This window comes from Acomys minous (genome assembly GCF_964271855.1).
Source record: "Acomys minous genome assembly, chromosome: 3".
Taxonomy (NCBI): domain Eukaryota; kingdom Metazoa; phylum Chordata; class Mammalia; order Rodentia; family Muridae; genus Acomys; species Acomys minous.
Window position 1 is genome coordinate 92743647 of NC_140485.1, and position 23376 is coordinate 92767022.

A 23376-nucleotide genomic window follows, 5' to 3' on the forward strand; every position below is an offset into this window, starting at 1 on the left:
ACAGCTACAAGGCGCCTAACTGTGGGCTTTAATGCACGTTGCCTGGGCTTCTAGGGACATCCTGCAGTCTCTTTCTAACTGAAGATGTAACTGAAATCTCTTAGTGTAGAAATGAGGCTAGAGGAAGCGATGACGAAGGAACAAAGGCGTGAATGAGAACGTTTCAATCGAATTAATCTTTTTTGAAGTCCACACATCTTAGTATGGAAGAACCGATCAAATGGACTGACATCTAATTTAACCACTGCAGCTTCAGGGCTCTTTTATGAAGAGCAAATTTTCTGAAAATCATTTAATAATTCTAAGAAAGTTTCAAGACCAATAAAGAGGCAAGCTTTTTGATTACCACCAACTAGTCTGAACAAATTTTCTCTATCTGACAAATTCCCCAGCCTCGGCTATCTTCATGAATAAAATGTGGACGGAGCGAATCCCCTGGCTTGAGAAAGCCCAGGCTGAAGTCTGCCGCGCATACATCATGCCCTGACTCAGCGGCAGTGGGAACAGTCAGAGAGGTCAGGTCAGAGGGGGTTAAAGCAAGCCAGGATATGGCCAGAGGAATACATCAAACACTGATCTTAAAAGGGCAATTAATCTTCCACAGAAATGCTTCCTGGGGAGTGAGAGCTCCATCTTAAGAGCACACTATATGCTGTAGTGGTAAAACTGAGCATGCACAAGCACAGGGCTTTTATCCCGTGATCACAAACAGAGGGAGAGTGCTGTTTATCAGAGAGCCACAAGCCTTTTACAGCTCTCCATTAACGTCTTCCGGGCCTACGCTCACTCAGTGCCCGTCTAATGAGCCACTCACAGTCCATGTGTCTTTTTCCATGTATAAACTATCTAGTGTGTGTGTGTGTGTGTGTGTGTGTGTATAGAAAAATATAATTTTATTTAGAAAATATTTCCAAATCCTTGGCTCTTTAGATATGTGCATTCTCTTGACTTTTGTTTATAGCCATTGTATTCCATAGTAAGAAAGATATAAACCAAAATTTAAAATTTAAAATTAGCCATAATAATGGAAACTGCAGCTAGTGTTTAGATCATTTAAGTATAAGTAAACTGATTAAGAGCCTCCTGACCATAAATTTAAAAAAGATACACTTTACAAAATGGAGATTTTAAAATATTTTCTTTCAAAATGTTATTACTGTTCGTGCACAGTGTGCATGCACCAAGGTGCACACGCGGCAGCAGGAGGATTAACTGTGGAATTACTTCTCGTTCCACTCTGGGTTCTGAACTCATCACCAGGCACCTTTACCTATGGGCCTCTTCCTCATCCTCAAGCCACTGCTGTGTTTGCATAAGATGGCCAAGCAGCCCGAGCTCACCGGCCACAGAACAGCTGCACTGTGTGACAGGCTGAGGGCCACAGAACTCCTTGGCTTCACTAAACTGTGTGCATGTATCACTCCATTTTCTAGTGCCCTCAACAGAGTAAACGTTGTGCAAGTTATTCCTTCTACTTTTAGAAAGGCCAGGTTAACTCACTTAGTTTCTTGAGATTAAGATCAAAATAATTCAGGAGAGGAAATCAGAGGCATCTTTTGTTGGATCCAGCATCACCTTATCTCCGTTAGTAGAATAAGAACATAACCATTCCAGCTCTTTGATTTTAGAAAAGACATAAGCCAAGGGATGAAGCTCTGAAGAGGTTCTACATCAGCAAGGTCAGCAGCAGTGCCTGCGCGCTGGACGAAGCACGAGGATGAAGGGGTGGAGAACAGCGAAGCGAACTTACATAATAAGTCATAGCTACCGCGTTTAGGCTGGACCTTATCTATGATTACATTTAAAATGCTTTTAGACTTCCCACTATAGACAGTATTTCTTCCATAAAAAACAAATGCAATCAAGAATAAAGAACAATAAGTAGCTTGGCAGAAACTACAAGGCAAGGGTCCACTACAGGAGGCGACTCACTTTTCCAAGGATTACTACAGTGTTGAACGGCAAACACTCCATTAGTACTTGAGAGCATCAGCAATCGACTTCTGAGCCTCGCCAGTGTGGCTCGGCAAGTTGTATGATACCAAAGCCTGCTATAGGGGATGCAGTGACAGTAGAGAAGCTACAGTCAAACTCACTTCTTCTTTCCTTCCTTCCAGAAACTCTGCCATTTCTTTCTTTCTTTTTCTTTTCTTTTTTTTTTTTTAATGAAGATGAGTACTTTATCTGCATGTACACCTGCATACCAGAAGAGGGCATCAGATCCCAGGATAGATGGTTGTAAGCCACCATGTGGTTGCTGGGAATTGAACTTGAGACCTCTGGGAGAGCAGACAGTGTTCTTAACCACTGAGGCATTTCCCCAGCCCAACTCTGGCATTTCAATCCTGTCCAGAAGCTAGTTCCTAAAAACTATCAGTGGCTTGGAAGTCTTGCCGTAAGTGAAGTTATAATTGGCCTTTATAAATTTCCCATGAATTTTTGTTTATAAAAATATATTAACAAAGCTGTACAAAAGAAAACTCAGGCTAATGGTAAAACCTTGGAAAGAAAAATATAAGACCATGAAGTCTCACGTGGGAAAAGGTTGTTTCACTACATTCTACAAGTAGACTGTAACAGGAAACTTTATTTCATAAGAAACCCAGATCCAGTAAGTTTTTGATGGCTGCCCAATTCAAATGGCAGGAGGGTACAGAGACGCATGCGCTATAAGTCCATTCCCTCATTCTTCAGCTCTCCTCTGAGGGTGGAGGGGGTGCAGTTCTGACAAGAGGTCACACATTCAAATGCTAACTCCTCTGGGAGCAGCCGCTCTGCTGCTGCTGCTGCAGCAGCTCACATACAGGCAACTTTAACCCCGGCCAACACCTGAAGGATCTGCCGCCAGCATTTCTGTCACCCACCCCAGCTCCCGTGGCTGAAAACACTGCACTACACCACAGAGAATTCACTATACAGAAACCATGTAGAACAAGGAAAAATATGAATTTTTTTAAACTTCTGTGGTTTCTCATAAAGTGTGTTAAAAATAAGATAATTGCCAGGCATGGTGGCACACACCTTTAATTTCAGCATCCGTGAGGCAGAGGCAATTGAATTCTTGAGTTACACCCTAGCCTGGTCTACACACCAAGTTGTAGACCAGCTAGGACCAATGCATGGTAATACACACACACTCTCTCTCTCCCTCCCTCTCTCTCTCTCTCTCTCTCTCTCTCTCTCTCTCTCTCTCTCTCTCTCTCACACACACACACACACACACACACACACCACACCACACCACACCACACCACACCCAAAGAAAATAATGTTGGAGTTAGATCCCAAACAGAACAGGCAGCACAAAGGCAGCTGGGGAGGGTTCCACAGTGGGCACATGGAATGTGTGACTTGACCCCTTCTCTGTCCAATTGTTCACTTCTGTACATCTTCATCAAGACTCAGTCCCTACTCTCTCCTCAGAACTGACACGTTCAGTCTGGAGTTTCCACAGCTGGACAATCTTCCTGTCCACTCCCACTGGACCAAATCTTTCTCCAGAGAACACTACACGGTATCTTTCGTATCTTAGAGCAACGAGACAACACACACATATACAACACAAAGAAAATGAATGACAGAAATAAAATTTATGACATCACACGGAACCGAGAAGTTACAGTTGTCAAGGAAGAATATCAAGGAGTAAATAAGCGCAAAGAAAGTTGGGCAGACATGGAAAGGGAAAGGAGACGCTATACTCAACTAGTCACCCCTCCAGAGAGCTGCAGGACACTAGCATTAAACTGCATGGACTTCGGTCTTTCTTTACACCTGTGCTGCCCATGTAACTCCAAATATAAAGCCAAGGGGAAATAGCCCAGCACAGTTTTTGTTTTTTGAGAGGAAGGCACAAGAGCTGCCATCGTGGGTGGACCTGGGAGGACTGGGATGTTGAGTGTGATAGGGGTGCATTGTGTAAAATTCGCAAATAATAAATGAAAATATGTTGAAAAAATGGAGGTTTGCTACAACTATGTACCTTGCCAGGTTTTTATAATTATACTGGTACACTGGGAAATAAAGTATGACTCAGCAAAGTTTATAGATATCTTATATTCTCCTAAATAAAAATTAAGCATATGATTTTTTATTTAAAAAATATTAACATTAAGTATATTTGTCAGGCGTGTTAGAAGACAGCTTTTGGGAGCCAGTTCTCTCCTTTGCTGTGGTCCCAGGGACTGAGGTGGGGTTGGAAGTCTGGTGGCAGGCGCCCAGCCACTCTGAACCACTGGGCTGGGCCTGGTTGCTGACGCTGACACTGTAGTGTACTGAAAGAGGAAGGTATAGGACTTCGGGCCTAGAACAGAAGCGCAGCTCTCTGAGTCATCCCACTGAAACCACAGACAACACGTACCTGTGCTCACCTTTGGTTTGCTTCCTGTTCTTTCTATCTTGGCTAATTCCCCTAGCTACATACAGACCAGGAGGAAAAGAACACAAACAGCTCCCTGCAATACTCCAATGACCCCAAGTTCACTGCCATAATGCAGCACATTCTCCTGTCATGATGAAATAGGACTGGATTCCTCCACGCCCAAATCACTTCCCACAGGGAGGAGCAGGCAATGGTGGCGCATGGGTCTGCGCATACTTTCTTTTTTTATCATGCGATGACAGCTAGTTCTTATCCACACACACCCAAACTTCAAGTCTTTCACTTTCAGCCTGAGTGCAGGTGTGTCAAAATGCTCCACTCCGACAGTACAGGTATCCGGACTGCACGGCACAGTGCGGTGCTCAGAGCCCTGGGGTTCTCAACACTCTCCACAGACTTTAAGTGATAACGTTTCCTTTTTTCTCAAGATAAATATGAAATGAAGAGGCAATTCCCCGGCATGCACTGTAACCTGTGTCCTATCACTGAAGCTCAAGTCCTCCCATCAACCAGGGCGCTTGCTGGTTTGGGGAGGAGAAGCACCTGAGACAGTCTGAAGCAGACCTGCAGGGGAAAGGTTACTGTTATTTTTATTTATATTACCATACGCTGTTTGTCTGCATGCTATGTCTGGGCACTACATTGAGCTGCCACCATGTGGGGACCGGAACTCGAACCCAGGTGTTCTGGACAGCAGCCAGTGCTCGGAGCTTCTAAGCTCCCTCTCTGGCCCTGGTGGGTTAAGGGTAGAATGGGAAAGTCTGCCACTCACCCCCAGCAGGCTGCAGCCCGAGTGGCTCTCCTCATGCCTCTCCTCGTCAGCAGCAAAGGCACACTGTACATCCTCTACAAAGAGCATGCAAGTAGGGCCTGCATCAGGAAGGACAAAGAAGCTCTGCCAGAACATTACAGATTTCCTCACTCTCCTCACTCACACAAGGCCATGAGAATCTTATATGCATCACTGTGGCCTGGCTGGAGGATGGCAAAAGGGAACACAAAAATGCTCCGATAAAGGGTGTCAGACTTTCTTGGACTGGCTCGATGTCCACAGTCACCACTTTAGTGCATTCAACAGGGTAGACAGAAACGCCAACACAACAAAGAAACAGAGCAGCTAGGATTCCTAGGGTCGCACTGAATTAAGTCAAGAGAACAGAGTGAAGGAATTTAGGAAAAACCACACATTTCAGAACATCTCTAGACTAAGGTTCTGATTAAGGACTGTGGTGTGTGTACGCGTGCACACACACCACATGAATGTGGGTACCTGCAGAGGCCAGAAGAGGATACAGAATCTCTGGAAATGTAGTTAGAAAACACAGTACTGAGAACAAAGACAGTCCTCTGCAGAGTTAGAGTAAGTGCTCCTGAGCCCTGCACAGCACTCCAGCCCAAAGACTAAGATTTTTAACAGAACAAAACAACAACAAACCCAGAAAATGAAAGCAATGGCCGCCACAGTTAAGTAGCATGGTGGCCCAGCAGGTGAAAATGGTTGCCACAGAAGCCTGACAAGCTGACTTTGATCCCTGGAGTCCACAGCAGTAGGAGAGAACTGCTTCCTCAAAGTTGTCCTCTGACTTGACATGAATTATGTGAACTCCAGTTCTTGTGATTGCTCCCCTATCCCCATGTGAGAGAAGAGAGAGGGAGGGAGAGAGGGAGAGAGGGTGGGAGAGAGGGAAGGAAGAAGGAAGGGGGAGGGAGGGAGAAGAAGAGGGAGGGAGGGAGAGAGGGAAGGAAGGAGAGAGAGAGGGGGGGAGGGAAGGAGAGAGGGAGGGAGGGAGGGAGGGAGGGAGAAAGGGAGAGAGAGAGAGGGAGGGAGAGAGGGAGGGAGGGAGAGAGAGAGGAAGAGAGAGAGGGAGGGAGAAAGGGAGGGAGGGAGAGAGTGAGGGAAGGAGAGAGAGAGAAGGAGGGAGAGAGGGAGAGAGGGAGGGAGAAAGGGAGGGAGGGAGAGAGGGAGGGAAGGAGAGAGGGAGAGGGAGGGAGGGTAGGAGGGAGAGAGGGAGAGAGGGAGGAAAGGAAGGGGGGAGGGAAGGAATTCTTAACTTCATTCCCCAACTAAATAGCCAGGAGATAGAGGAATGTCTGAAAAATGCAAAGACTGGGCTAACTGAAGGCAAAGGCTCAGCCTACACACCCCTGCACAAGTGCCAGGGCTTCTGACTTCCCTCCACTCCTCACCTGTAAAATTCCTCGACCTCACCTCACAGCAAGAAACAGGCAGCCATGAAGTAAAGGAACTCAAACAGCAAGGCAGCAAAAGAAACCTCAATTTCAAATCCTATTTCTTGGATTAAAAAGAACTCTTAAGTTACTCCAATAAACAGAGCACAAGGGTACCAGAGGAAAGCCCTTATGTCCTGCAGCCAACAGAGGCAAGACTGGGTTTTAATGTAATGTTCTCACACTTAATAATCAAGGATCCCAGAGGGCCATATAAAGAAACTTAAAATGACTTATTTTTGGAAAAGGATTATGGCCAAGTATGGTAGTGCATGCCTGTGAGCCCAGCACTCAGGAAGCTGAGAGACAAAAGGAGTTGTCACCTTTCACACGGTGCCTTGTAGGCCAACTGAGGCTACAGTGAGACCAAGTCAAGGAAAGGAACTGTTTAAAACAAAAAAACTGAACACAATTAGGACACAACTAAACTTCAAATTTCACTGATTCTTAATTGATAAAAGTCTTTAAAACATACTACAAGGTACTCAAAAATAGAAACATTTAATGCGAAGAGATTAGCATCTGAAAGCCAGATACTGTGGACAGGCCTGAGACTACAGGGCTTAATTTAAAAAAAGGAAATACGCATGGGAAAATGTGACTCTGCCTCCAAATGGAACCCAAGACAGAGACTGTTCTAAGTTCTTTCATTACTTTATAAATGTATATTCATACTTACATTTTATATATATATATGTGTGTGTGTGTGTGTGTGTGTGTGTGTGTATATATATATATATATACTAGAAGACATTAAAAAATCTAAACACAACCCTTTACAAACTGAATAGAACTCCATCAGAACTAAAACCATTTACTTTTCATAGGTTGCGTGGGGGGTCTACAGAGAAAGTTCTTCCAAAATATACAAATATTTCTCAAAACAGAGTAATAGGAAAGTGATGAAAATGAGGGCCAGCTCCTCAAACACCTGAGAGCGGACTTAAGGGCATGGGAACAGGAGCTGCCACCTGCCCGCCGCCCTCAGCGTCTTCCGACACCAGACACACAGTCCTCTTTACACAAACGCATACAGCGGACACAGTCAGCAGCAGGAAAATTCAGATTAGGGAAACACAAAGTCTAATCACTGTGAGGTGCTAACACACAACCATTAGGATAACTATAAAACATGTCAGTGATGGGAAGAAACCAGTCTTCCTGTGTCACATTAAAAAAAACAAAAACCAAAAGACCCTCAGCTTACTGTTGTCCCAGTCATTGCACCCTGAGGAATCTACCTAAGAAATATGAAACCGTGTTCCCAGAAAAATCCATGCCAGTGATCACGCTGAATTAATCCTAAAAGTAAAAAACTGGAAATAATCCACATGCTTATCAATAGGTGAACAGGCAGCTCAAATGTGGCATGCCCACATAAGTAGTAGTATTACTCATCCAGAAAAAGAAGCTACTGAGACTTGTTTTTAAAAAAGTAAAAAAAAAAAAAACATTGTCATGTTGCAAGTCTACTTATTGTATTAATTCAATTTACATGAAATATGTTAAGAGGCAAATCATAGAAAGTAGCCCCATGATTGCTTTGACTAGCATTCAGCTTCAAGTGTGTAGAAGGAAACAGTCTGAGGAGACAAATGTTCTATTTCAAGTTATGATAATAGCTATATAGCTCTGCAGAGTTTATTTTAAAAAGCTGCTGAGATATCAAAAATATTGAATGGAGGGGGCGGGAGAGATGGCTCAGCAGTTAAGAGCACTGACTGCTCCTCCAGAGGTCCCGAGTTCAATTCCCAGCAACCACATGGTGGCTCACAGCCACCTATAATGAGATCTGATGTACACTATATACATAATAAATAAATAAATCTTAAAAAAATATTGAATGGAAGGAAGCCTTCAACGTGAGTTAAGACTGTAAAACAGCAAAGAGGGACTGAACCTGAGGCCATGCGATAGCTTAGTGTTACTTCAAGTGTGGTTATCATACATAATATGATTTGGGGTACGCCTTACACCACGAACTCAGGAATTCAAACTGTCAGTACCGCTCCTAGAGGGACGAGGCTTAGAGGAGACCATAAGACACCTCAATATGTCATCTAGGAGCTCAGGAAAGGCAGTTTCACAGTAGGACCTCATAAGACATACTTAGAACCTCTAAACCCAGTAACTCTTGTCTGACTTCAGTAATTCTGGGTTGTGGTTCACAATCTGTTTTTTTTTAACCCCCCCTGATTTGGTCCTGTTCTCCCCCCACCCCTCCCTCCAACACACTCTGATTCTAATTCTTTTATTCTAATTTATTTCTTAGGAAAACCACTTCCTTAGATTATTTCATAAGAAACTTTTGAAGTATTGCTTTCATGTTTAATAATTCCTTACCTCCTTCCTACTAGGACAAAAAGACCAAGGCTGCTCAGTGTTAATGAACATGGTCAGAGACCACTGAAAAGTCCTCTTAAAAACGCAGCAGTAATGAGCCTGTAATGGACCACAGGGCTGAGCTGGCCACCTAGTTAGCAGAACACCTGCACACATGTCCACATCCATGTGCCCATGCGCACACTCAGAGCAGCTCTCGGGTGGAAATCTGAAATGCCCACACTGCTTTTAGCACTGAGGTAACAGCACATGTGGAAAACTCCACAGCTGACCACACGTGACAGCCCACATAAAAATGTAGGCACACTAAAAATACCATGGAAATCACCTTTAGGCTGTGCGTATAGGTATAGGTAGGTGGATGTGTATGCATGCACAAATTTGGTGTTTAAACATGCATACTATCCCCAAAATAATCCATTGCATGTATGCAAATAGTTCAGCTTCTGAAAGAAATGTGAAATAACTTTTGTGCCAATCATCTCAAATACACGTTCATGTATGCTGATTTTCAAAACAGAAATTCATTAAAATAGTCCTTACTAAGCCTCAGAGTACAAGAAGTGTATTTTATTTTGTCAAACTGAATTGACTTCTTCTTTTGTTACAAATGTTATAAAACAAAAGATTTTTTTTCCCCTTAAAAGGTAAGAAAAACTATTCCTAAAATGTATCCATGTAGAATACTCATTTAACCTCAGCAACCAAAGGTTTAGAAGAGAAAATGACTGCAATGCATTGTGGTTGCTAAGTGCCTTACCTTCAGGGGCCACTGCGGAAGGACAGACTTCTCTGAGGAGATCTCCAAGTGTGTGCAGCTGTCCATCTGCGGCCACAGGACGGAACAGCTTCTGAATGAAGGGTCGTTCAGTCGTGGTCTATTTGAAAAAAGAAACAAAAAACAACAGTCGGAGCAAGTAAGACACAGATCGCAAACATGAACCCGGCATTAGTGTCTTCTGATGCGGCTTGACCATAAACACACATAATAACCGTGAGTCTCACTGATGGGCGATCAGTGGGAGGTGGGGGGCTGGGGTGGGGGTGGGGGTGGGGTTGCTAACATAAGTGCCCATAAATCAGATTCATGCGGTAAGGAATGTTGGACACTCTTAAGTGATATGATACAATCACCAAATGCAGAAATAAACATGGCTGACTACTGCGTTAAAAAGGAAGATTTTAAAAGGTTTGGAGAGATGGCTCAAAGGTTAAGAGCACTGGTTGTTCTCGCAAAGGACCAGGGTTTGGTTCACAGCACCCACATAGCTCACAACCACCTGCCACTCCTATTCCAAGAGATTGAACACCTTTTCTGGCATCCATGGGTACCAGGCATGCAAGTGGTGTTCACACATACACACAGGCAAAACACTCACACACACTTTTTTTTTAATCTTTAAAAAGAAGCTTTCAAGTGAGTTTATTGTAAGAGTTAGGAGTTAAGTGGAGCAACAGCCATCTGATAACAATGAATTCACAGCAAGTGCCCATAGTTTGATAGAGAGAAGGGTTTCAGTGCCAGGTGTGGGATACCTCCCTGCAAGTTATTGGTCAAGTAGGCCCCAGAGACCACCCAAAAAACACAGGCTAATGCCACTGCTCTTGGTTGCTCACCATAACTAGATATGGCGGTCATATTGCTAAAGACATCACACACTTTGGTTGCAGGACATAGAGAAATCAATTTGGAACTGACCTGGAAATTCCTCCCTGCTGGCTAGCTTTCATAGTGCTGGAAGGTGCTACACAGGCCACTGGGGGAGAAAAACCATCAATAGTATTACCCAGTGGTGGTCCCTGCTTGCAACATCACTGACCTGCCAGACAAGACATGCCCAGATGTTGAAATACTGGCGTGACCCTTATGGGGGTGGGGGTGGGTGCCATGTGCTTTCTAACAGGATCCGAGGCCTCCTTTACAGGTAGGAGATCAAGCCTGACTGTAAACCTGGTCAAACCCCCTGGCTGGGGAGGCTGCCAGCCCTAGTGGAGAACCCACCATTGTTATTTTGCTAGGCAGTCACACTGTTGGACTGGTTTCAACACATTTCTATTTCCACCTATAGAGAAGTGCTGCTCTAAACTGTGGTGCAAGAAACTCCTTGCAGTAGGCAGTGATACAGAGAAGATGCACAGCTGGTCAAAGCACAGGCTTAAGTGCTGAGTGCTCATTCCTAAGTAGGATGCCTGTATCATCATCTTACCCCAAGGCTCACAGAGCTCACAGCAGTGGGGTGGGGTGGGGAATTAAGGACCAGACAATGCAGAGGAGTGCTGCGAAATGCTGTCCTCTGGACATGACATGGCTGTGGTTACAGTGCAGATGGGGGAGGGGCTCAGTAGGGTCCACCCAGAGCTGAGGAGCTGACAGCTGCTGGCTGATAACAAAATTATTATTCTTGAGGTGTGTGGTAGGCTGCCCTGCCTCAGTATGTGCATACAGGCAGTATTAACTGGACTGAGTGAATATTAACTGGGCAGAGTGAGTTTCTTTAAAAAGAAGAAGAGGAGGAAGAAGAGGAGGAGGAGGAGGAGGAGGAGGAGGAGAAGAGGAGGGAAACAGAGAAATACTGGGATTTGGATTGGGTGTGACCAAGGTAACTGCATTTATATGAAATTGTTCAAGAATAAGCAATAAGACTCTTCAAAAACAAACATGTGAAATAAAAGAACCCCAGTAACTCCTGCAGTACAAAAGGAACTTCCTGAAGGAGGCCTCTGTGAGCGGGTGAGGGCACGGGGCAACAGGCAAGGCACCTGAGAACACTGCATTCTTATTAAGGTTTGTCAAAGAATCAGGATATCAGTACAACAGAACTCACTCCTAATAGATCACTCTACCCACTGTTAAGAGTGTTTTCTTTTCCTCAAAGACCACAGTACAGGAGCTCTGTAAGCAAGTAGCTCAGGCTGGCCTGGAACTTACCATGCTGCCTCGACTCAACCTCCTAAGTGCTGGGATTGAGCTGGCGAGCAACACCAACTCAATATCCCCATCTCCTCTGTCTGTTGTTAGAAGACTGTGCCAAACACAAAGTCAGAGAATGAAAAATATTTTTCAGCTGTCAGTCCATTTTATTTGTTTTGTTTTTTTGAGACAAAGTTTCTCTGTGTATCCCTGGCTGTCCTGCCTCACTCTGTAAACCAGGCTGGCCTCGAACTCACAGCGATCTGCCTGCCTCTGCCTCCCGAGTGCTGGGATTAAAGGCGTATGCCACCATGCTCGGCTGTTAGTCCATTTTACAATGTTAAGTTTTAATTTTAAGCCTCCTGGTATGTAAAAAAAAATCACAAGAAGTCTAAGAACAAAAAATGCCTAATTTAAGAATATAACTTTAAACACCTATGCAAAAAGATAAACCTTTAGGAAAAAAATATATTAGTAGCTTTTAATCAGAAGAAGCTCTCAGTCTTTTTGAAATAGCTATTACTTTAAGAACTAATAGAAACTAAAACATGAGAAAAATGTGTCAACGTGAGCAACTCAGAAAGCTGTATGTGAACAGTGTAGCTGAGAAATTGCGGCAATCACAAAAGCAAACTGTACAAGACAAAAGCTCAGCAACATGCATCAGAAATAATTTGGTGCCCTTCACTAACTGGCTCACACAGGGGTTTACAATTTTACTGGGTTTTTTTTCAAGTCTATAGTTCAGTACATACATTAAACACACAGACACACACAGACACACACAGACACACACAGACACACACACACACACACACACACACACCCCAACCTATCATGTGCAAGTGGCTAACTGTGGAGGCCCAAAGGAAAAGAAATGGAAAGGGACTAAGGCAGTCACTTAAAACCGCCACCACCCACTTACGGCTGTCTGTCCTCTAGGTCACCAAGAGGCTTTTAAGACTATTTATGTAAAGGAAGTAAAGTGCTGAAAGACACCTTTTCTCCAGGCTACTGAGAGCTGCTCGGGACGCCTAGGTAGGGGTGAGATGAGGGTAGGCGGCAGGGACAGGGTGGGGTGGGAGAGGTGTGCAAGGGCAGCAATGCATTCCCAACTAGGAGAGGCAAGCAGAACACACTAGCTGGGGTGCAAGCAGCAATGCCACAGCCAACTCTGGGGTGCTCGCTTCGCACTCATTCTTAATTAGCAGCAGAAACATGAGGCAGCTGGGTTATAATAAAATTACTTAACAACAACAGGCTAAACAGGAAAAGCCAAAGAGACATGGTTACATGTTAGAAAAGACATTCTAATTCCACTATTGAAAAAAAATGTCCTGTTACTTATTTATTTTTAGAATAGCTCCTGTTTTCACTCTCCCAGTAACAATAAAGGCCAAACTTTGCACAACAACACATCTTAACTCAATGCCATAAAGTGGTGACCAATACAGTTCTGCAAAGCAAAGTGCTGTTTGCATCTATCACAGATAAAACACCAAAGAAAAAGCCAAGCAGAACCGAGTACTGCATCAGTGTTGACAGGACAACTCTAGCTTGTTTCAGTCAATTTACTAGACCTACTCTAGTAAATTAGAAATCAGAAAACATATAGACCATGTAAGAATCACATTCACACAAACCAAGTCTGAGTTGCAAAAACTTTAAGGTATTGTCACAGACTGCTGTGTTAAAGAGCTAGTTGGCAGCTGTCACTTACTTTAGAAGCATGGACACCATGACTCAACTTCTCCAAAAGTAACTACATACAAACACACATGGCTGTATACAAAAGAGGGTAAAACACTCCACCCTGCAGAGAAGCTCAAGCAGGAAAGTAAGCGATTAAAAATAGCTTCAGGAAGTCCCTGAAACTGAGCAGATTCAAAAGGCCTTTCCCTGTCACAGCAAACAATAAAAGCTGAGCTACTAAGACTTTCAGACAAGCTGAGCTGCAAAGATGACTCTGAGACAAAATTAGCTGCCTGGAAGGGGGTTCAGACCAACTGAGGCGCAAAGCATACTCTACAACCTGCTAAGCTGCCTGCAGGCTGCACAGTGTTTCCAGGTTCCCAGCTTTTGTAACAGTCACTCACGCTGGGGCAGGGTGGTGATGTTGCTGTCCTTGAGTCACTCCTGTTCCTGTTAAGTAACCCCTCATCTATACTCCTATAAATAACTTCAACCTCACTGGCTCACGAACTTGGACTCTGGAGGTGTCCATATTTTGGTCTGTCACTACCTGGGGTGAGTACATGTGTGTGTTATGTCTCCCCAGGAAAAGTCTTGTCACACAACAATAATTCACAGGACAGCAAAACTTAGAAACAGCTTTAATTCAAAGGTAAGCGAGGCCAGCGTCTCACACAGTCTTCTACTCTGAGACTTCTCTTAGGCACAGCCTAATGATGACAGGGGCTTGATCTACTGAAGTCTGGGCAGAATTTCCTAACAGTAGTCTCCCCAAAGGTTTAGCATCTCTCAGGAATTAGAATAACTATGCTTTAAATTAAAAACCCTTAAAACAGAAAACAAAACCTGCAAGCATGCCCAGTTCTGCACAAATGATACATAGGCCACCAAATCTCCTTGCTAGTGGTGAATTTTTTTCCTACTTCACTGGAAGACTCTATAGTAGACTACACAACTGCTATTCTATTCATAATCAAAGGGCATCACAAAGGCTGGGAAGAACAGCATTGCAAAGGACAGTAATGTTTCCTCTTTTTAAAAATAGCTTCAAGACTGCTTGTAACAAAAGCACAGGTGGGGCTGGAAAGATGGCTCAGCGGGTAAGAGCACTGACTGCTCTTCCAGAGGTCCTGAGTTCAACTCCCAGCAACCACCTGGTGCCTCACAACCATCTATAATGTGATCTGATGTGCACTGTATACATAATAAATAAATCTTAAAACAAACAAACAAACAAACAAACAAAAGCACGGGTGGCAAAACAAGGATAGCTATCCAAGCAGGACCAAGGCTGAAGTCTAGGATCTCTAGTGGATTACACTAGGAATCTTCATTAAAGACCTGTTGTGTACTTAGTAGGGCATGTATTATGCTAATATGCTCCTACATGGATAGCACACATGTAACTGTTAACAGCAGTAAGTGACGTGACAGAAGAAACACCAACTAGATGCTGTGAGGAAATACCATAAGGCAAGGGCAAAACATTTCCCTTGGAGGCTCAGGTCACACTCAGCTCAGTGATGAAACACTTACCTGCCATGACCAGGCTGGGTCTCCAGGATCATTAGACTAAAGCAAAGCAAGTTAAGTTCCAAGAGTGAGAGACGCACCTCGGCATTAAGTAACAGCAGGAACTGCACAGCACACTGAACACAAACTTTTAAAGCACATCATTTCAAAAGAGGATGAAAACCAAGGTGATATATAGAAGGCTGGCCAACTTCCAATTTAAAATAGAAAGAGATGATCACATTTCCTCTTTCACGGGGACCTGGAGTAACAGTACTTGTTAGAAATTATTGGATAACAAAACCCAGTCAAGGATGGAGCCCAACCTCCTAACATAAAATGCTGTCCCTAAATGAAACCCAACACTGGGCATCCATTTCTCAATGTGATAAGCTAGGAAATGTTATCTGTGCATAATTATTTTGATATAATAAGACAGATAATACCTGAAGCATAAAATAAATATGAAGTAAGTGGTAACAAAGGCTAATTCTCTTCACTTCGGACTTTTAAAGCACTATTAAATAAAAGGAATGGGAGTTGTTACAGAACCAATTACAGAGAGAACCAAAAGTAATTAACATTCCACCTTAAGTTTCCTTTGATACTTTATTAATTCAAGTAAGTGCTCATGGCACAAAGTCAAAGAAAGAGCTTCACACAGGACGTGCTGCCAGACTTTACCAACAGTAACGTGACATGGGCTTCAAACTGTCACAGGCACATGTGGCTGAAGATATATCCATGCATGTCAAATTTTGCATCACATCCTTTTAGAACCAGGCTCATATTTAAATTAGCTTAAGAATATAGACACTTACAAGATGCATTAAATAAAAATAACAGAGTGGTTTAAATCAATGCTGAGGACTTTACAGTAAAGTCTCAGGTGGGCGGTGAGTGGGGGGCCAGGGAGAAGAACAGAGGGATTGATTTCTTTATCCGTTATGGAGTGAAATGGAGCATGGTGAGTGGTCCTGCTAAAAGACTCTGCCGCCTACTTTTAATATTCCTAACGACACCAAGAAATAATAATTAGCATTTGAAAAGCTGTCATTATTACAGTCAGGAACACTTAATCTCCAAAGCACCAGAGTCTTAATTGAGACTATGATTAAACGACCAGCATACATCCAAATACATCCTCACATCTGGTTTAAAGTTTGTTTTGTCTCATTGAAATTATTATATTCATTACAATTCTGTCTAGACAATGCCAAGTATATTTTGTCACACAACAGTTAAAGCAAAAGTAGGTAACAGTCTGTGTCCTCTCCACATCCTTTCACCGAAAAATATGTGGTACAAGGCTGGGATCAACGCGATGCTGAGCCTACTGAGAAGAGGTGGGCTGCCCAAGAATATTTGCTTTAGTGTTTTTGTATATGCGTGCTGTACTCGTGTGTACACGCAGGCCAGAGGTTGACATCTAGATTAAAATACAACAATAACTCCACCTTATGTTTTAACCCCCCCCCGCCCCCAACAGGGTTTCTCTGTGTACTCTTGGCTGGCCTGGAACTCGCTCTGCACACCAGGCTGGCCTAGAATTTATACAGATCCGCCTGCCTCTGTGACTCCCAAGTCTGGGATTAAAGACGTGAGCCACTGCCTGGTGCATTCTTAATGTATTTACATGTATTTTTGTAAGTCATTTGCATGTGTGTCTGTGTACCACGTGCATGTCTGGTTGCCATGGAGGCCAGAAGAGGGCACTGGATACCCTGAGACTGGAGTTACAGATGGCTGTGAGCTCAGGTCCCCTGAAGGAGCAGCTAGTGCTCCTAACCACTGAGCCGTCTCTCCAGCCGCACCTCACTTTTTGGGACAGGGTCTCTCAGTGAGTCCAGAACCCCCTGTTTCAGCTAGCCTTGCTGGCCAGTGACTCAGGGATACCCTGCAGTGGATTTATAGCAGCACACAGCCACATGTGGTTTACATGGGCGCTAGGGATCTGAACTCGGGGTCTCATGTTTGTCTATCAACTACTTTACCAGCTCCCTAGCCCCAATATATTTTTTATATGAAAATTTTAGTAGTATGGACAGAGGAAAAAGACTCACATAAAGAAAGTACTATTAAGGAGTCCAGAAATAGTTACCATAATATGCTAAAGAACTCTCTCTAAAAGAATTCAGAGTCATACTAAGACAATCATGAAGTTTAATTCTACTTAATGGCTTTAACAGTTTTGCTAATTTTATTGAATGCCACACTAAAAAAGTTAGATGAATACAAGAATAATGTAATTAATTAGTAGTGTACTTATTTTCTTCTGAAAAGCCAAAGGGCAGTTTTGCATGAGGTTTTTATCTTTACAGACATTAACATAAAGTAAATTAGAAGCACTTTCAATTCGTACAAAAAAAGTAGCAAGAGGAAACGTGTGAGTAAAAGCAGCCATGCTGATCTCAGAAGTGGGGCTGTCCTGAGGCCAGTCAACTGTCTCCCCCAGGAGACATGCTGAGTCTAAACCCAGCTGAGAACCCGTGACTCTGCACAGAAGCTGACTGCCGCTAACGCCCACCCTCCGAACACGCTCCACGAGCTTCACAGTGGGAGCGAGCATGCCATGCAGGGATAGAATTAATTGATGATGTATATATTTTTTCAGTATATACCAATGAAGTACCAAGAGCTTATAGAAAAATTCCTGTTCAAAGTTTTGAAGCAGTATATAAAAGTGATATTTCATAGATCTGAATGCTGATTAGTAAGTTTAAAAATAAAGCACTGGAATATTATGAAATAAAAGAAAATAATGAACAAAAGCACAAAACTCTTGGAAAAAAACTCCAAGAAGCAGCCTGCAGCTGCGGGTCAACAAGGTTAGGTCAGGCTTTCTTAGCTATGACAACCTGAAAGTACGAGCAACAAAGATATAAACTGAAGTTTACCAAAAACTACAAAGTATGCGCTTCAAATGACACCATCAAGAAAAGAAAATCCACAGAATAAGAGGGAAAAGTTGCAAATCATACATCTGATAAGACTGGTATTTAGAGAACATAGAAATAATTCTCAAAACAATAGAGACAATCTCACTCAAAGATGATCAAAGGTGTGTGCTGCGTAATCCTAATGACCTGAGTCGATCCCCAGAACCCATATAAGGTAAAGGAAATGACTCCACAAAGTTTTCCTCTAACCTATCCATGTGCCCTGTGGCATGTGTGCCCACATATACATAGACACACATATGTATCATGTATACACACACAAAATAAAAATAATAACTGAGTAAATGAGCAGAGACAGCTGGGCATGCTGGGTATACCTATGCCCTCAGTACTTGGGATGGAGCGGCAGGGGTCACCGCTAACGACAAGGCACAATTAAGGACAGCTTAGGCTACTGAGCTGAAGGCCTGTTTCAAAACATCCTCCCACCTCCCCACAAAATAACTGAATAAACAAACCACAAAACCAACCAAACAAAAGCTAGTAATTTAAAGATATGTCTCGTAAGTCGGGCGTGGTGGCGCACGCCTGTAGTCCCAGCACTCAGGGAGGCAGAAGCAGGTAGATCTCTGTGAGTTTGAGGCCAGGCTGATCTAAAAAGCGAGTCCAGGACAGACAAGGCTACACAGAGAAACCCTGTCTCAAACAAAACAAAACAAACAAAAATCCAACAACAAAAAAGCTACGGTCTCATAAAAAGATACACACGAAGCATAGGGGAAGCATCACTAGGCATCAGAGGAATAAAATCAAAACTGCAAAGCGAGGCCATTGGACCGTGGGAGAGTACTGTGATGAAAACGACAAAACTAAGCACTGGCAAGGAAGGATGCTGGTACCCTCACTCACTGTGGGCAGGAATATGGTGAAGAGGCTTTAGGAAACACACTAACAGTGCTTCAAACACTAACCACACAGCCAGCACACAGCCTGGCAACTATGTTCTTTAAATACCCACACTGGAGACATGAGCGTAAGCAATCACCCCAAAGCTGTGAAGGACACTCATAGAGTGCACAGAGAGCCCCAAGGAGCAAACAACCCAAATGCCTGTCGGTGGGCAACATCATACTGAGACCCTCTGTCACTCTAGATGAGCAATCCTGATCTACTACAGACCGGAACCTGGGACATTATACAAGTGAAAGACACCAGACACAAAGGACTGTGTATCATCCTCCTAGTTTCCTAGAATGTCCAGAATGAGTGAAAAGCACAGAGAAAGAAAATTAACTAGTAGCTGTAGTAAGTGTGTTGTGTTGGGGGAGGTGGTGGTGGTGAGTGACTGCTACTGGCATGGGCTTTCCTCTTTAGGAGATGAAAAATGGGAATTGTTTTTTTTTTAGTCGTAACAGTTGCATGTTCTTAAAAAAAAAAAACAACTCGCTGATTCTAAATGGGTGGCATGTATACTACTAGCATAACAATTCAATAAGCTGCTGAATACTCAGGTGTGGTCGGCATAGGAAAGAGCAGGAGACGTAAATAAGTTTCCGTTGTTTACTTTTTAGATTGATTTATTTATTACGTATACAGTGCTCTGCCGGCGTGTGTGCCTACCCGCCAGAAAAGGGCACACGCTCTCATGGGAGATGACTGTGAGCCACCATGTGGTTGCTGGGAACTGAACTCAGGACCTCTGGAAGAGCAGCCAGTGCTCTTAATTTTACTCACAGGACTTGATAGGAGTGGTAAGGCCTCTTGGGGAGGGTCTCATGCTTTGTAGTGACTGAGTACGAGTTCTCTCAAAATAATTATTATATTTAAAAAAAGCCCCCCAAATTGATCCTCCTCAGTTCAGAACACCTCACATTTCCACCAACAGAACAAGCAGCACAGCAACTCTTAATGAGAATGGAAGGAACACTGCCTGTTTGCCAAAACTCAGTTACTATTTTATGACCTGATAATGAAAACGCAGCTAAAAAAGTTTTAAAAGTACAAGATGTTAGTTTTAAGATGAATGCTTGCTAAACTGCATGCTGTTAACAGGGTTAGTGTGAGTGTGCCCAGCCACAGATGCCAGGAGGGCTGTCAGGTTCCCGGAGCTACAATCAGAGGTGGCGATAAGCTGCCCTGATGAGTGCAGGACGCCAAACTTGGGTCCTCCCTGCAAGAGTGCTTAACCACTGAGTCACCTCTCTGGCCTCAGAGTCATACTCCATCCCAAGTGTTCTGTCCATTTTATTACCTTGAATGTCTTTTGTTGTCACAGAAGTATTTTTATAAAATCCAGAGTCACTATGATTGGTTGTGTGTGTTGTTGTTTTTGTTTTGTTTTTTACGTTATAGTCTGTGAACTAGAGCGAGTGAGGAATCCCTGGTGTCCCTGAGAACTCTGGGTCACGTTCAGGTGGGGGCATAGGATGGGGTTTACCTCTGTCTCCAGGTGTTCTAACACCCAGCAATGTCACTGGCAAGCGGGTCAAGGCTGGCAACACAGAAAGCCTAATGCGCAGGGCGTGCTTGCCCCTCTGTGGCAGAAGCCTGGCCCACCTCCTTCGATGCTTCCTCATGCAAGCTCTCAACTTGGCATCTGAGGATAAGTATGACATAAACCATGTGTTCCTGGTTGCATGGAGATCTGGAATCTGGAGCCACCACCTGGTGTGCCATCACCTGGGCCTGCCTGTAGGCCAAGGTGGGCAAATCTGGCACCGAGTGCCAGTTCAAAGGCATAGGCAATTACCTGGTGAACAGCAAGTTGTAATGGAAGTTTTGGGGTTTTTTTTGTAAACCGAGTTGTGTTATATAAATATGTTTTTGTTTTAATCCCAAGTGTGGGATCTTAGTTTGGGCTTTAGTTTGTCCACAGCTTATAATTGTCTTATTCAGGATATGGTCTTTGCCAGCTGTTAACAGCCTGTTCTGCAGGCAGAGGGGCGTGGTCTAGGAGATAAACAGGAGGGTGTGGAGAGAGAAAGGGTGGCATGTGGTGATGGTGTGTGGCAAGCAGCAGTTTAGAGACCAGAGACAGATGGTTCGATGACTTGGAGATGGAGAAAAGCACTTCAATGCAGAGACTTGGAGGAGGCTGCTTGCTGCGTCTGCTACTGACAGAGACTGGTATTGTCCCAAAAGAACCCAAGTGACCCTAAACAGCTGGGAGAAGTAAAAGAGTCTGCGTCCCCTCTCCCTACTAACATTCTTTCTTACTCCCAGCGTTAAAGTGTTGGTAGAAGGGAGGCATAGGCTTAAATACCCCAAATAAAACAGTTTACAAACCAAGCGTCAACAGCAAGTCACGTAGCATTTGCCAACCTGCAGCAAGGCTTCAACATAACCTTCTAGGGCATCAATGTTGACCATGCCACCTACGTCAGGGTGTGTGACACCACCGAGGGCATACTCCCAGACCCAAGAACACATACACCACACCATGGTGAGCTGCTGGTCATGCAGGTGGTGCCTGGGGAAGTCTGAGTTGTGGCCTACCCTCTGACAAGGTGCAGAGACACAATGCTGCAGTTTGAAGGGCATGAGCCTGCTCTGTGGCAGGGACGAGGACTTCATGCTACAAAGAACCCCCTGCAGCACATCATGAAGTCATGTCGCTGCCACAAGAAGTCACCCGAGAGTCCCAAAAATGACCCTGGCAACTGCTATCATCTCTGGGAAGAGTGGACAGAGAAAGGCTCATTCTTATTCTTCTTTTCTTTCCTTCCTTCCTTCCTTCCTTCCTTCCTTCCTTTCTTTCTGTTTTCTGAAACAGGGTCTCTCTGTATAGCCTTGGCTATCCTGGAACTCACTCTGTAGACCAGGCTGGCCCTGATCTTAGAGATCCACCTGCCTCTGCCTCGCAAAGCTTGCGCCACCACCCACGAGCTGAAGCTCATTCTTATATCATGTTGACTCAATTTGGGCCCACAGGTCTTCCCACATCACTTCAGGTCGACAAGCCAGCAGGTGCAGACCTAGAATCCAGACACTCATGGGGCCAGCCCTGTCTACACAACCACACACTCCTGTTTGCTGTGAAGTACTCGCCCCTCTGTGACACGGCTAAAATTACAATTATGCTCTGTGCTGGGCACTCTGTTGGGAAACAAAAAACCAGGACCCAGAAGAGACCAAAAAAAGAGATAGCATCTTGCTATGTAGCTCTGGGTGGTTAGTTATAATCCTCCTGTCTCAGCCTCTGGAGCACTGAGATTACAGGCACACTCCACCACACTTTGGTAAATGACTCATTTTAACTGGTCCTCCGTGATTTCTATTCAGCCCCTTGCCCCTACCCTTTCCTTCCTATAGGCTGTCACATGTAGGAGTAGGCCTTTGTAGAACTCACGGCAATGCTGAAGGCAGTACTGCCAGGACCAGCATAGGACACTGTGACCTGTAAACAGGATTCCTGGAGAATCCTGTGCACAAAGATGGATATAAAGTAGGCGTATTGGTGCTTGCTTTTGTTCCCAGGGCTGGAGAGACAGAGGAAGGCAGGTGTCTTTATGAGTTTCAGGCCCAGCCTGGTCTAACATAGTGAGCTCAGACATCCCTATGTAGAGAGACCAGTCTCCAAAAACAAAACAGAACAAAACAAAACAAAACGAAACAGATAAGTAGACCAGGCTGGCCTTGAACTCACAGCAATCTGCCTCTGCTTCCTGCACCAGCATGCCTACCCATTCTTGTATAATTTCAGTAACAATCTGCCCAGCTAGGAAATGGAAGTTGCAGTAGGGAGCTGAATAAGATGCACTCTGTCCTCAAAGGTGCCACTGGAAAGAGAGGGTGCACTGTGGCTAAGATAAGCACGGCTTCATGAGCAGTTACCAAACTTGAGATGAATGAAGAAGCGAGATTTACAACTTAAATATAATGCTTCATTCCAGCAATTTTAGTTGGCCTAGAATTAACTGTAGCTAAGGGAAACGCTCCTGATCACACAAGGCATGAATGACAACTACACTATTGAGTGTTGTTAGAACATTCCAAAGCAATAAAACCAATCCACCATCTATAAGACACAGAGCGCATGGAAGTAAAAGAATTTAAAAACCTTAAAATAACTGTATTTGGGAAGAAAGAAAATTTGTTAGTTGTATTTCACTAAGCATGCCTCAAGCGACATAAAAACCAGAGTTCAAGTTACTCTTTGATGAGCAGATCCTTTTGAAGGCAACACTACCGTGTTTTATACAAAGCGTCCGCAGCTAAAGCGAACACCTAGCAAAGAGCATCCACCCTGATCCCGAGCTACTTGAGACATACACAGTGACAAATGATGATCTTCATCACGACGAAGGTTTCAGTATGAGCTAGAGAGGCAGTCTTCCCTCAGCAATGTACTCCTTTAAAAAGTAAACACCAAGACCTTCATTAAAGTAAGAAACGGTTTACTGTGCAGT

General features: G+C 43.9%; 1 protein-coding gene across 5 annotated transcripts in view; it reads right to left on the reverse strand.

Moving 5' to 3' along the window:
- The window catches only part of ATG5 (autophagy related 5), a 93282-nt gene that overhangs the window by 7565 nt on the left and 62341 nt on the right, over window positions 1-23376 (reverse strand). For all 5 annotated transcript variants that reach the window (XM_084777110.1, XM_084777107.1, XM_084777108.1 and 2 more), the window contains one exon: window positions 9714-9831. In XM_084777110.1, coding sequence (XP_084633236.1) covers window positions 9714-9831 — 118 coding nt within the window. The remainder of the gene's footprint in view (window positions 1-9713; window positions 9832-23376) is intronic.